Source organism: Carcharodon carcharias, chromosome 4 (assembly GCF_017639515.1).
Source record: "Carcharodon carcharias isolate sCarCar2 chromosome 4, sCarCar2.pri, whole genome shotgun sequence".
Taxonomy (NCBI): domain Eukaryota; kingdom Metazoa; phylum Chordata; class Chondrichthyes; order Lamniformes; family Lamnidae; genus Carcharodon; species Carcharodon carcharias.
In genome coordinates this window covers 128326326-128340244 of record NC_054470.1, presented here as the reverse complement: position 1 = coordinate 128340244, position 13919 = coordinate 128326326, and the positions used below count along the sequence as shown (strand labels likewise).

General features: G+C 43.3%; 1 protein-coding gene across 3 annotated transcripts in view; it reads right to left on the bottom strand.

Annotated features, from left to right (window-relative positions):
- Positions 1-1264: 1264 nt before the first annotated feature.
- Positions 1265-13919, bottom strand: part of nudt12 (nudix (nucleoside diphosphate linked moiety X)-type motif 12) — a 51163-nt gene continuing 38508 nt past the window's right edge. For 2 of the 3 annotated variants that reach the window (XM_041186316.1, XM_041186317.1), the window contains exons 6-7: positions 8337-8536; positions 1265-1728 (exon numbers count right to left, since the gene is read on the bottom strand). In XM_041186316.1, coding sequence (XP_041042250.1) covers positions 1618-1728; positions 8337-8536 — 311 coding nt within the window. In that variant the 3' untranslated portion in view covers positions 1265-1617. Of the gene's footprint in view, positions 1729-8336; positions 8537-13919 lie in introns of those variants that run through there. The other variant, XR_005942831.1, reaches the window with a different exon arrangement.

Here is a 13919-nt window from a genome sequence, read left to right as displayed (position 1 = left end):
TGATTGAGGAGGAGGGTTAAAGTGGGGAGTAGGGGAATAAGGGGCCTAGAAGCAGGAGAAGTACCAGGGCCCATGGTTTCACTCCTTGTCCAGGATGGATCATCCACTTGGCACTTCTAGCCATGTATCATGACAAGGATATTTGGTTTTGCAATAGGCCTGGTAATTTCAAAGAACCTGCAATATCATCACAACATCCCCTGTAAAGTATATGATGTAATGTTCACTATTGTTGCTAGGTGTATAATGAGTAACAGCAACCCCGCAGCTCTCTTCACACTTCTGATTTTATTTTCCATGATGCTCATTGACTGCCATTTGGCTGGAGATAAAAGTGAAAATTATCCCCTATGTGCTTCATGGATGCAAGCAGATTTTTTATTGGACATTTCTCTGCAGGGATAAAATTAAGTCTTGTTTCTAACTTGTAAATGTCTTAAGAAGAGATCAACAGCTTTAAGCTGTTTTGTTATAATTTGTATTTGAAGGAAAACAATTCTGAAAATAGAAGTGGTGTAAAGCTCTGACGACTGTAAAGAAACACATCCAGATGTCTGGGAAAAGTGTCAAAAATTTCTGGCTTGGGAAGCTGCTCTGAATTGAGAACAGAGCAAATCACTCTTATAATTAGAAGTAACAAATCATAAATTTCTAAATCAAAATCACTTCAAATTAACGTTACAAATTTTCCAATAAATGCAATACTAATTTTAAACCTACAAATAAACAAATGTTCATGAGAATTATTTGATAGGTTAGTGAATGTTCATTTCAAAATCAGTCTTCAAACGACAGGGGCTGAATTTTATGTCCTGCAGGCAGCCGCGTGCCCGACCTGATTGGGCGCAAAATCGTGCGAGAAGATGTCGGGCGAGCGACCCAACATCGTCGTGCGCTCACACGATATTTCAGTCAGCGGGCGTGCGCAGAAGTCGGGAGCACGGCCGCCGACAATTAAGAGGGCAATTAAGCCTATTAATGGTGCAATTGTCTCCAATTTTTCGAAGCCCATCCAACCTTACAGTTAGCAGATGGGTGAATCGGCCAGGCGGACTTTAGCATTTTTCATCAAACCTCATCCAAGGGCAGGTTGAAATTTCTGTTATGAAATAAAATAAAACTAAATATTTATGGGCAGCATTTTTATCAGCTATATTTTCAGATGATTGATTGTGATGCATGGACATTTTTTTCAGCTTTTCAAACCTTTATTTAATGATTTTCAGGTCTGCAGCTCCCTGAGGCAGCTGTCTGCCTTCAGGAAGCTTTCTTGCAGCACTCACCCACGCCGAAGTCATTGCCCGCACTCCCACCCTGGCAGCGCTGAGCATTTCAGCACGTGTTTCACACTGGCAGGCCGTTAATTGGACAGCCAGAGTGAAATTGCGGTCAAGGGCTGATTGCGATTGGCGGTCTGTTTCCTGACTGCTCTCCGGCCCGCCGATTGGGCACGCCCGCCAAAGGTAAAATTCAGGGTCAGCGCTGTAGTGGGTGAAAGGTTATTTCAGTAATGGTGTCTTCTCTTTTTGGTAATATTGTTATGGTCTTCTCACAAAGATTGACAGATCAGCTGGTTTAATTGCAGGTCAACAGAATGATGCTATCATCATGGTGAATTCAGAGATTTGCATTCTTTTTAAGCCAATTTTTAATTAGTCCATGTGCGATAGTTTGCTGTGGTGGAATGCTAATTGGATGCTCACCATGTTGTGTCAGGATTTCAGCGATCTGCGATACCAGCAAACAAAAGAAAACACATTAGTTTTCAAACTGAATTAATTTTCAACTGGAAATATTAACTTGATTTTCAAATGACATTTTGAATAGCTGAAATAACATTAATTTAGTTTGGCCTCTAATAATTAAAGCTACTTTGCAATTTCATTATGTACTTGTAATTGCATACATTTTTGTAATAAGCAAGACTGTATACAATTTAATCACAATCAGTTTATTTGAGATAAAGATTACTATAAACTTCAAAGAAAAATAGTAAATTAGTAGGGCTGTGTCACAAATAGAGTTTAAGCTCTGGTCTGCAATTAAATCAAGGAAACAGAAAAATAATTTGTTTTTATAAGAGCAAAATACTGCAGATGCTGGAAATCTGAAACTAAAAACAGAAAATGCAGGATATACTCAACAGGACAGACGGCATCTTTTGAGAAAAAAAAACAAAGTAAATGCTTCAGGTTGATTACCTTTCAATAGAACTGGGAAAAGTTAGAAATGTAACTGGTTTTAAGCAAGTGAAACAGGAGAGGTGGAAAAAGAACAAAAGGGCAGGTCTGTGATAGGGTGGAAGGCAAGAGAGATTAAATGACAAAAGAGTTGGTGATACCAGGCCAAATGCAGTGGCACTGGGACAAGTAAAGAAACAGAAGGTATGTCTAGAAGAGATATGAATAGCAGAATGTTGAACAATTGCCATCCAGAAAGCAAAAATAGGGAAAAACGAGACTAAAACTGAAATGTGCAGAGAAATAGGAAACAAAATGGGGGTAGAGATTATAGTCTGAAATTGTTGAACTCACTCTTGAGTCCGGGAGGCTGTAGTGTGCCCATTGAAATATGAGATGGTGTTCCTCATGCTTATGTTCAGCTGCACTGGAACAATGCAGGAGGCCAAGGACAGAAAGGTGGAGAATTGAAATGACGGGCGACTGGAAGCCCAGGGGTCACGCTTGTAGACTGAATTGAGGTGAATTGAAAACGGTCACCCAGTCTGTGTTTGTTCTCCCCTACAGTAGACAACATTGTGAACAGTGAAGACAGTATACCAAATCGAAAGGGGTACATGTAAATCGCTGTTTCACCTGGAAGGAATGTTTGGGCCTTGGATGGTGAAGAGAGAGGAAGTAAAAGGATGGTGTTGCATCTCCTGAGGTTGCATGGGAAGGTGCCATGGGAATGGGATGAGGTGTTGGGGGTAATTGAGGACTGGGCCAGGTGTCGTGGAGGGAATAGTGCCTATGGAATGCTGAAAGGGGAGGGAAAGGTGCTTTTGGTAGTGGCATCACACTAGAGGTAATGGAAATGGCAGAGCATGACCTGTTGAATACGGAGGCAGGTGGGGTGCAAGTTGAGGACGAGGGGAGCCCTATCATGGTTCTGGGAGGGAGGGGAAGAGGTGAGAGCAGAAGTGCAGGAAATGGGACAGCCATGGTCATGGCTCCTGTCAACCACAGTGGAGAAAAATCCTTGGTTGAGGAAAAAGGAAAACATTGGAAGTTTTTGCTGGTGAGGAAGGTAGCATCATTAGAACAGGTGGGATGGAGATGGAGAAACTGGAAGAATGAAGTGGACTTCTTACAGTAGCAAGGTTTAAGAAAGTGTAGTTGAGGTAGCTGTGGAAGTCAGTGGGCTTATAGTGAATACTCATAGATATCCTATCTCCATAAATGGAGGCAGAAGGTGGAATCTTGCTGAGGTCTTGCCTGCTGGGTGGAGAGCTGGCGAGAGACCCATGTTTCCTCTTATCCAGAAAACTGACCTAACCAAACACCAATCAGGTTGTGATGAAGCCAGCAGTGGGCCTTCCCCTAGAATCCCTGGGGGCCTAAGTCCTGCCTGGTGCTGCTGCCAGAAGGACACCACTCCCAGAGCCCCAGGAATGCGGAGGACCCAAACTACAGTTAAGTGATGTGGGGGGTTTGGGAGGGGGCGTGAAGGAGGGGGATGTACTTGCGGGGCGGAGGTCATGGGGAGAGGGGACAGAGGGATTGGAAGCAAGGGCAGGGGGGTGGCTCCCAGTGGGGCCCCCCCCCTTCCTGATGTCCACTCGCTCGACCAGGCACTGAGTGCCTTTAATCAAGGGACACCTCCCCCCAACCCCAGTGACAAGTGGTGGGTACAGGTTTACCTCTTATGCACACCATGGGGTTCAGGTTTGCCACCGTACTGCCTATGTAATTGTCCTTCCCGCCTCTAAGCTCTTTACCAGCGAGAGCAGAAGATTCTGCCCAGAGAAGTCAAGGAAGGGAAGGATAAATTTGGAGAATGATCATGTGAAGGTGAGAGAAGGGTGAAAGCTGTAAGCAAAGTTGATGAAATTTTGCAGGAAGCAGCACTTATACCTCTTTTTCTGGTACATTGCAGACTGTGAGGGAGGGGCCCAGCAGGATTAGAACAAGAAATGTTCCGCATATCCCATCATAAGGCAGGCATACAAAGGACCTATGTGGTTATTCATGGCAACTTCTTTTACTTGAACGGCTTGAGTAGAGTTGAAGGAGAAGTTGTTAAATGTGAGAACAAGCTCAGCCAGGCAGAAGATGCTGATTGTGGATGGAAACTAGTTGGGCCTCCATTTAAGGAAGAAGTGGAGATCCTTCAGTCTGTCCTGGTGGGGGATGGAGGTGTCGAGAGATTGGACATCCATGGTGAAGAGGATGGTTTGGGCCAGAAAAATGGAAACTGCTGAAGTGGCGGAAGACATCAGAGGAGTCATGGATGTAGAAAGGAAAGGACTGGACAAGGAGGAAGAAATCAGTTCAAAGGGGTATGAACAGGCTGAAATGATAGGTATAGAAGGGAAGTCCTGTTTGTGTACCTTGGAAAGGAGATAGATGTTAGCTGTTCAGGGTAGGGGTACAATGAGGTTGGAGGCTGTGGAGGGAAGATTTCCAGAGGAGATGAGATCAGTGACACACCTAGAGATGATGGCTTGATATTTGGTAACTTGGTCATAGTCCAGAAAGATGTAGGGGGAAGTTTTGGAAAGTTGGCATTCAGCCTGTGTAAGGTAGAAGTTGAAGAGTCACATGGACTCGAAACATTAACTGTATTCCTCTCCGCAGATGCTGTCGGACCTGCTGAGTTTTTCCAGGTATTTTTATTTTTGTTTTTGTTTTGGATTTCCAGCATCTGCAGTTTTTTGCTTTCATATTAAGGTAGAAGTTAGATTGCCAGACAGCAATAGCATTACCTTAATCAGCAGGTTTGATGATAATGTTAGGGTTAGCTCTGAGAGAATGGAGTGCAACAAGTTCAATTTTGAATTCTTATTCACTGTTCACGATGCGGTCTGCTCTACATGGGAGACCAATGCAGATTAGGTGACTGCTTGATGAAAGCGGGGTACCTGCATGGGCCCCAGTTGTGCCTGTTTTTTTGTGGGGTGTGCGGAACATTCCTTGTTCAAGTCCTCCTCAGTCCCACAACTCTTTTTTTATGTACACCGATGACTGTATCAGTGTCGCTTCATGCTCCCGTCTAGACCTGGAAAGATTTTTGTCAATTTTTCTTCCACTTTCCACCCCTCTCTCACCTTCACACAGTCCCTCTCCGACACTTCCCTTCCCTTCCTTGACCGCTCTGTCTCCATTTCTGGTGATAGACTGTCCACCAATATCCATTACAAGCCTATTGACTTCCACAGCTACCTCGACTACAGCTCCTCACACACTGCTTCCTGTAAGGACTCCATCCCATTCTCTCAGTTCCTCTGCCTCCATCACATCTGTTCCAAATGATATCAACTTCCAAAGCGGCGCTTCTGACATGTCTTTCTTTTTCCCTAACGGAGGGTTCCGCCCACTGTGGTTGTCAAAGTCCTCAACCGTGTCTAACCCATCTTCTACACTTCTGCCCTCACGCCCTTCCCCTCCCTCCCAGAACTTTGATAGGGTCACCCTTGTCCTCACTTTTCACCTCACCCATCTCCATATTCAAAGGATCATCCTCTGCCACTTCCGCCAACTCCAGCATGATGCCACCACCAAACACATCTTCCCCTCACCGCCAACTGCACCCCCCCCCCCACCCCTTCCCCCCCCACTGGCATTCCGTGGGCACCTTTCTCTCCGTGATACCCTGGTCCACTCTTCCTTCACTCCCAAATCCTGATCCCCTTTCCACGGCACCTTCCCATACAATCGCAGATGGTGCAATACCTGCCTCTTTACTTCCTCCCACTTCACCGTCCAAGGCCTGAAACATGCCTTTCGGGTGAAGCAGCGCTTCAATTATACCTCCCTCAATTTGGTCTACTGTACTTGCTGCTCCCAATGCGGCCTCCTCTACATTGGGGAGACTAAACGCAGAACACCTTCGTTCAGTCCGCAAGCATGACCCAGACCTTCCTGTTGCTTTCTATTTCAATACATCATCCTGCTCTCATGCCCATATGTCCTTCCTTGGCCTGCTGCAATGTTCCAGTGAAGCCCAACGCAAACTGGAGGAACAGCACCTCATTTTCCGATTAGGCACTTTACAGCTTTCTAGACTTAACATTGAATTTAACAACTTCAGACCATGAACTCTCTCCTCCATCTTTACTCCTTCTTTAATCCAATTTAAAAGAAATAATTTTTATTAAATTAAAAAAAAATATTTATTTTCATTCATTTATTCAATTTTTATCCTTTGCCCCCAACCATCCCCTGCAACAGGGCCATCAGTCACTTGTTTCCATGTTGTTCTTTCACAGAGCGCTGACCCTTGTTCTTCTATTGACACATTCTACTATCTTACCTTTATGCCACTATCTTATGCACCTTCTTTAGCCTTGACCACTACCATTAACACTCCCTTTGTCTTGTGCCCATGACACCTTTGTCAATCTCTCCTTAACTCCAGCCTATCCCTGACCTTCCATCTTGCTCCACCACCCCCCCCGCCACTTAAACAGTATAATCTCCATCACATTTCTACACCTCTTTAGCTCTGTAGAAGAATCATACAGACTCTGTTTCTCTCTCCACAGATGATGCCAGACCTGCTGAGTTTTTCCAGCATTGTCTGTTTTTATTTGGGTGACTTTACGGAACACCTCCATTCAGTCCACAAAACATGACCCTGAGCTTCCAGTTGCCAATCGTTTTAATTCTCTACCTTGCTCTAATGCTGACCTCCCTGTCCATGGCCACCTGCTGTGTTCCAATGAAGCTCAGTCAAGGTTATCTGAAAAGGAAGAATGTGCAGGGCTACGGGGAAAAGTCACTTGGCAAACTGTTCCTTCAGAGGGCCAACACATTCATAATAGGCCAAATGTTTTTTGTTCCTAGCTGGGTGAAATAATAAAATATGATCTGAGAAAGTATAAGTTGGTTTATCAAACCGACTTCTGGGCTGTAACCATTCTGTGATCCAATATAAACTCAAGGAACAGCACCTCAATCTTTTCATTAATCACTTTACAGCCTTCAGGACTCAACAATGAGTTCAACAATTTCAAATCATAACCTCTTCCTCCATTTGTTTCCTATTTTTTTTCGGTTTTGGTCTCGTTTTTTCCCCTTACTTTTGCGTTTGAAAGGCAGTTGTTTCAGTCTGCCATTCACACCTCCTCTGGACATGTCTTCTTTCTTTACTTGTCGCAGTGCCACTCTGGTCCTGCACCACCAACTCTTTTGCCATTTAATCTCCCAAGTTTTCCACCTTATAACTGGCTTTCCCTTTGTTCTTTTTCTACTTTCCCCCCTTTCACTTGCTTAAAACCGATTATATTTCTAACTTTTCCCAGTTTTGATGAAAGGTCACAGACCTGAAACATTAACTCTGTTTCTCTCTCCACTGATGGTGCACGGCCTTCTGAGTATTTCCAGCATTTTCTGTTTTCATTTATAATTAGTTCTTACATTGCTGATGGAGTTAGTGAAATCCAACTGCTTATTTTTGTTTAGATGATTGTAAGCCCAGGCTTGGAAAATTAACCTGATCAAGTTTTTAAAGTCAAAGCAAGAAAGAGGGCTGCTGAAGCTTGGAACCCAACAGTTGTTGCATAGGTAAACTGGTCAGTGGCACTACACAAAAACAGAAATACCTGGAAGAACTCAGCAGGTCTGGCAGCATTGGCGGAGAAGAGTATAGTTGATGTTTCGAGTCCTCATGACCCTTCAACAGTTCATAAGGAATCGAAACATCAACTGTACTCTTCTCCGCCGATGCACCCAAACCTGCTGAGTTTTTCCAGGTATTTCTGTTCCTGTTTTTTGTTTTGGATTTCCAGCATCCACAGTTTTTTTGTTTTTATCTATTATGGTCAGTGGCACTTATTGAGTTAGTACAAGTTATTTGTGATGAGTGGGCTGAGTCCACCACATCCAAAACTTTGTCAAGTTGCACCAACTGACCTAGAACTTAATTGGGTTGCCTTGAGTTTGAGAAGGAATGTTAGAGAATTTTGTCTTTCCTGAAGTTTTATTTCAGATTATCCACTTACCTCAGGATACTTAAGGGTGAAAGAGCCAATGACAGTGTCAAACGTGTACAGGTTGTGGAAGAAATTGGTTTACGTTCTCAGATTATATTTTATTACTTCACACAGTTAGGAACAAAAATCACAGCATCAGATAAACTAGTTGTAGCCCAAGAATCTTAATAGTTTGCCCTACCTGCTGCCGACTGAACCAGCGGGCATCTATAATTTCCTCTTTGTCCACAATAATTTCTGTTGTTACTGCAACAGCTTGGCAACCAATCATTAGAGACGAAGGCATTGGCCAGGGTTGACTGGAAACATATTGAACATGCCCAACCTTGACTGCAGTTTCTTCTGCAACCTCTCTTCGAACAGCATCCTCTATTGTCTCCCCTGTTAACGAAAGTAAAGTGCTTCATAAAGATATCACAAAGCTTGCCACTTTCTCAATAATTCCCTCTGTTAATATTCAGGTTTACAAGTTCAAAGAAGTCACCCAGGTATTGTCTACAATTGGAGAACTTGATATTGGATCAAGAGCTTGTGGGTTTCTTCCAATCAAACCTGGAGGTAGCTGAGTGGATTATATATTATTTACTGGGTCTCTATTGCAGGATCATAAGAAAATGAATACAATTAGTAAAGTTGCTTTCATTGTTCTGCTCTGAAAGCATTCCCTCTGTCACAGACTGAAATAAACTTGAATGGATGTTTCACCAGATTTTGAGAATCAGCAGAATCTTCAAGATTTTTATCATTTTCTGATGATTTTAATTTTAATCAATAGAACACAACAGTAGGTACACACACCACGCCCCAGGACGTTAAGGGATTTCAACACGATTTAATCAGTGAAAGATCGTAAGCATTTTTCAGAACCTCATGCAGTGTTGGTCTCGACAAAATGATAATTACAGTAAACAGAGGCAAAACACACGTTGCCCATTGGCAACAATTTTTGGGTATACAAATGAGAAAGGTTTGTTTTTCAGTAACAGGAAACTGCTGGTACAATTTCTAACAAGAATTCCCTTTATTATTATTACTATCTTCCACCCTCTATAAACCCAGCTCATCCAAAACTCTGCTGCTCATTTTTTATCCCACACCAAATATCACTTACCCATAATTTCTGTGCTTGCTGATCTACAGTGGCTCCTAGTCCACCAACACCTCAATTTTATATTTCTCATCCTTGTGTTCAAATCCTTCCACAGCCTTGGCCCTCTTGTAACCTCCTCCAACCCAAAACCCTCCAAGAACTCTGCATTCCTCCAACCTTGGGACCCTTTTGCATCCCTCACATCCTTTGTCCCACCATCGGTGGTTATGCCTTTAGCCCCTAGGCTCCCTCCCCAACCTCTACATCTCTTAGGCAAAACTCATTTCAACTCAATAGTATTTTTGAAGTACTTTCCAGCATTATGGTTCTTCTAATGATATAAAACGAAGGCAAAAAAGAATTTTAAAAATGTTTCAAAAACAATGCCTAACAGTAACTGCTTAAGAACACTGTTTGTGTAAAGCATGCCACCATATACATTTCAACAGTTTTTTAATGTATCTAAAAATAAGTGGTCTTGGAAGGTACAGAAGCCATAACTGGCTTTGATAAATCTCAGACCAAACTGCATGCTTATGCAGTTTATTATCATCAAGACACTGAATACAACTTAGCTTTCCACTTGAAGGGTTGAAGAGTTTTTGCACTTACTGTAGATTGTGGCATATAAGTTGACACCATTTTCCCATCCGCAAAAATCATGTTTTTGCATTATTTGGTGTGTAAGTCGACCACCTTTTTGCAGCCATGACATGCTATACTCACATTAGTAGTCAGCCCCAATTTTTCACCCCACAAATGCAAGTTTTAGTTGCCAGTATCTTATAACTGGGTGCAAGAAGTGTGGGAGTTTAAGACACGCTTACAAAGAGCAGACCGCAGATATCAAACGACAAAGAGAAATGCATCTTCCAACAAAATGAATGAGGATAACTCCCCTTTCTTCCAGCAAAATGAAAGATTTCAAGCCAAAAGCCATAACATTTGCTAACTCGTCAAATAACAGTTGCAGTAAGGGAATTTGGTGCTAATGAAAAGCCGGTTCAAGAATGGTGCAAGAAGAAAGAATCTGCTCTGAAGAAGATGCTCAAGACTAGATGTGCCATGAAAATAGGGACCAGCCACTGCCCTGATCTTGAGAAGCATGTATTGGAACGTGTCCTTGAAAATCACCACCAGAAATTCAATGCGTATATACGCACTTGAGTGGATCAAATCAAACCCTTAGTCCAGCAAAGATTTCAGGACAACAGCTAGTTGGTGTAGCCGCTTTATTGAACAAAAAGGTTTTGTGTTGTGGCAGGAAACCAAGGTCGCTCAGAAGTTTCCAAAATACCTTGATGCCAATATCACCAGTTTCTAGCAATTCACCATCAGATAGCGGCAAAAACATATGTACCCAATATACCATATCGGCAACATGGATGAAGTGCCCATGAATTTTGATACGCTTAGCAACCGAACTGTGGAGTGGAAAGATTCAAAAACAGTTCTAGTGAAAACCACAGGACATGAGAAGACACAATTCATGATGTTTCTAGCCTGCATGGCCGACAGAATGAAATTAAAGCCTATGGTAATGTTCAAACGTAAAACCATGCTGAAAATCAATTTCCCTAATGGAATTCTTGTGCATTTCCATGACAAAGGTTGGATGGAAGATGATGGAGTGAAGTTGTGGATCAACGTGTGGAATAGGCATGCCGGTGGCCTATGCAAAGAGCGTAGCTTATTAGTGTGGGACACATTCAGATTCCATGACCTGAATTTTTCAGGCGGTGGGCGGGCTCAGAAGGAGCGGACAGGGGCAGTTGCGGAGCCGAATGCCGCCTGCAATCGGCTGCGCGCTGCCATTTTATGCGGGTGGGCCAATTAAGGCCTGCCTTGTTTAAAATGCGACTGGTAGCGCTCAGCACTACCTATGCGGGTGGGGGGAGGGGGGGAAGTCGGGGCCAGTGCTCTTTCACACATGAGATGGGACATGTTTTTATTTTCATGAAAATTTTTAATTTATTTAATAAAAGCTTTAGGAAACTTCACCCCGCTCGTGGATGAGGTTTCCTAAAAAACACGAAGGCCGCTTGGCCTTTTCGCCTGCCCACCAACCTTAAGGTTGGATGGGCAGCATTAGCAAATACTTCAATTAATTTCTTAATGGACTTAATAAGCTGTTTACATAACGGCAGGCGCGTAGCCGACTCAGGCGCGTGCCCACAGAACGATATATCATGGGACTGTGCAATGACTTCAGGACGCAAGCCCGACATCATCATGCGTCATTTTATGCATTGGAGTGTCGGCCCCTACCCCGCTCACAGACTGAAAAATTCTGCCCCAGAGAACTGATGAGATCAAGAGGCGCATACAAAGACACAGTACCCACATTGCAGTTATACCAGGGGATCTAAGGTTCAATCTTTGGATGTGTGCCTCAACAAGTCATACCGTGCTGAATGGTATAGGTGGATGATTGAAGGAGAAAAAACCTTCACAAAGAGCGGAAATATGTGTGCTACCCTGCTTGATGTTTTGTGTGGCTTCACCATTGAAGCGTTGGCTGGGATTGGTGCACAAACTATCATCAGATCGGTCCAACAATGCAGAATGTCCAATTGAATGGATGGAGATGAAGGTGATTTGTTGTGAAGGGATGATTTTGAAACCAAAACACCTGATCCTTACAATTATGTCATAGCCTGAATTTGACTTTTTTAAAAAATGCTTTTGATTGTGGTTAAATGTATATTTGTAGAATTACTTCGTTCATTAAACTGTGGTACATTAATTCAATATGAATTGAATGTTGTCGACTCTTACTGCCCTCTGAACTAGGGCAACTAGGGATGGGTAATAAATGCTGGCCTGACCAGCAACGCCTACATGTCCCATCTCATGAGCGAGTAAAAATATGAATTACCAGTGTTTTTTTTTTGCATGTCAAAATGGCAATCACACACACCAGCGGTTCACATTTTATACTCAGCATATAAGTAGACCCTCCCATTTTTGGAGGCTTCAAAGATCGACCTATATGCTGCAATCTATGGTAACAGCAACAAGATGAACTGTTCAGCTATAATGCAATCTGGCCAATAATCCCCTCAAGACATTTGGACAATTAACCAATGGAACATTTCCAATAAGGCTGCACCTGGCATTGGGAATGACCAGGAGGTGGTTCCATGCACACACTCAATTTGGTCAATCCTGTGAAAACAACCCCAGCTGCCATTTGAAAGGAAGCCAGAGAATAATCAATGAACATGCTTCATCCAGCATTCTAATGCCCTCTAGACATCCACAGTCATACACACAGAACCAACCCAGTGCCTTAGCAAGCTCTGTTTTATATTCCTAGCATTACCAGGTCCTCTGCTAGAAATGATCTGGTCCTGACAAGAAGTAAAGCTATCCAAATTTGGAGAACTATGTGAGGCGAAGAGCATGTGAGGTGAAATCAGGGGATTGGGAAGCCTACAAAGACCAACAGAGGACAACTAAAAAAGAAATAAGGAGGAAGAAGAATAAACATGAGGGTAAACTAGCCAGTAATATAAGATTGCAAGAGTGTTTTTAGATATATAAAGGATAAGAGAGAGGCAAAAGTGGACATTGGGCCGCTGGAAAATGACGCTGGAGAAGTAGTAGTGGGGAACAAAGAAATGGTGGAGGAACTGAATAGGTACTTTGCATCAGTCTTCAAAGTGGAAGACAGGAGTATCATCCCCAAAGTTCAAGAGAGTCGGGAGGCAGAGGTGAGTATGGTGGCCATTACCAAGGAGAAGGTGCTAGGAAAACTAAAAGGTCTGAAGGTGGATAAATCACCTGGACCAGATGGATTACACCCCAGAGTTCTGAAGGAGATAGCTGAAGAGATAGTGGAGGTGTTAGTGGTGATCTTTCAGGAATCACTGGAGTCAGGGAGGGTCCCAGAGGACTGGAAAATTGCTAATGTAACCCCACTGTTTAAGAAGGGAGTGAGGCAAAAGACGGGAAATTACAGGCCGATTAGCCTGACATCGGTCATTGGTAAGATTTTAGAGTCCATTATTAAGAATGAGATTTCAGAATACTTGGAAGTGCATGGTAAAATAGGGCAAAGTCAGCATGGTTTCATAAAGGGGAGGTCATGCCTGACAAATCTGTTAGAATTCTTTGAGGAGCTAACGAGTAGGTTAGACAAAGGAGAGCCAATGGATGTTACCTGCTTGGACTTCCAGAAGGCCTTTGACAAGGTGCTGCACAGGAGGCTGCTCAGTAAGATAAGAGCCCATGGTGTTAGAGGCAAGGTACTAGCATGGATAGAAGATTGGTTGTCTGGCAGGAGGCAGAGAGTGGGGATAAGGGGGTCCTTCTCAGGATGGCGGCCGGTGACTTGTGGAGTTCTGCAGGGGTCAGTGTTGGGACCACAACTTTTGATTTTATACATTAATGATCTAGATGAAGGAACTGAGGGGCATCCTGACTAAGTTTCCAGATGATACAAAGATAGGTGGAGGGACAGGTAGTATTGAGGAGGTGGGGAGGCTGCAGAAGGATTTGGACAGGTTAGGAGAATGGGCAAAGAAGTGGCAAATGGAATACAACGTGGGGAAGTATGAGGTCATGCACTTTGGTAGAAAGAATAGAGGCATAGACTATTTACTAAATGGGGAGAGAATTCAGAAATCTGGAATGCAAAGGGACTTGGAAGTCCTAGTCCAGGATTCTCTT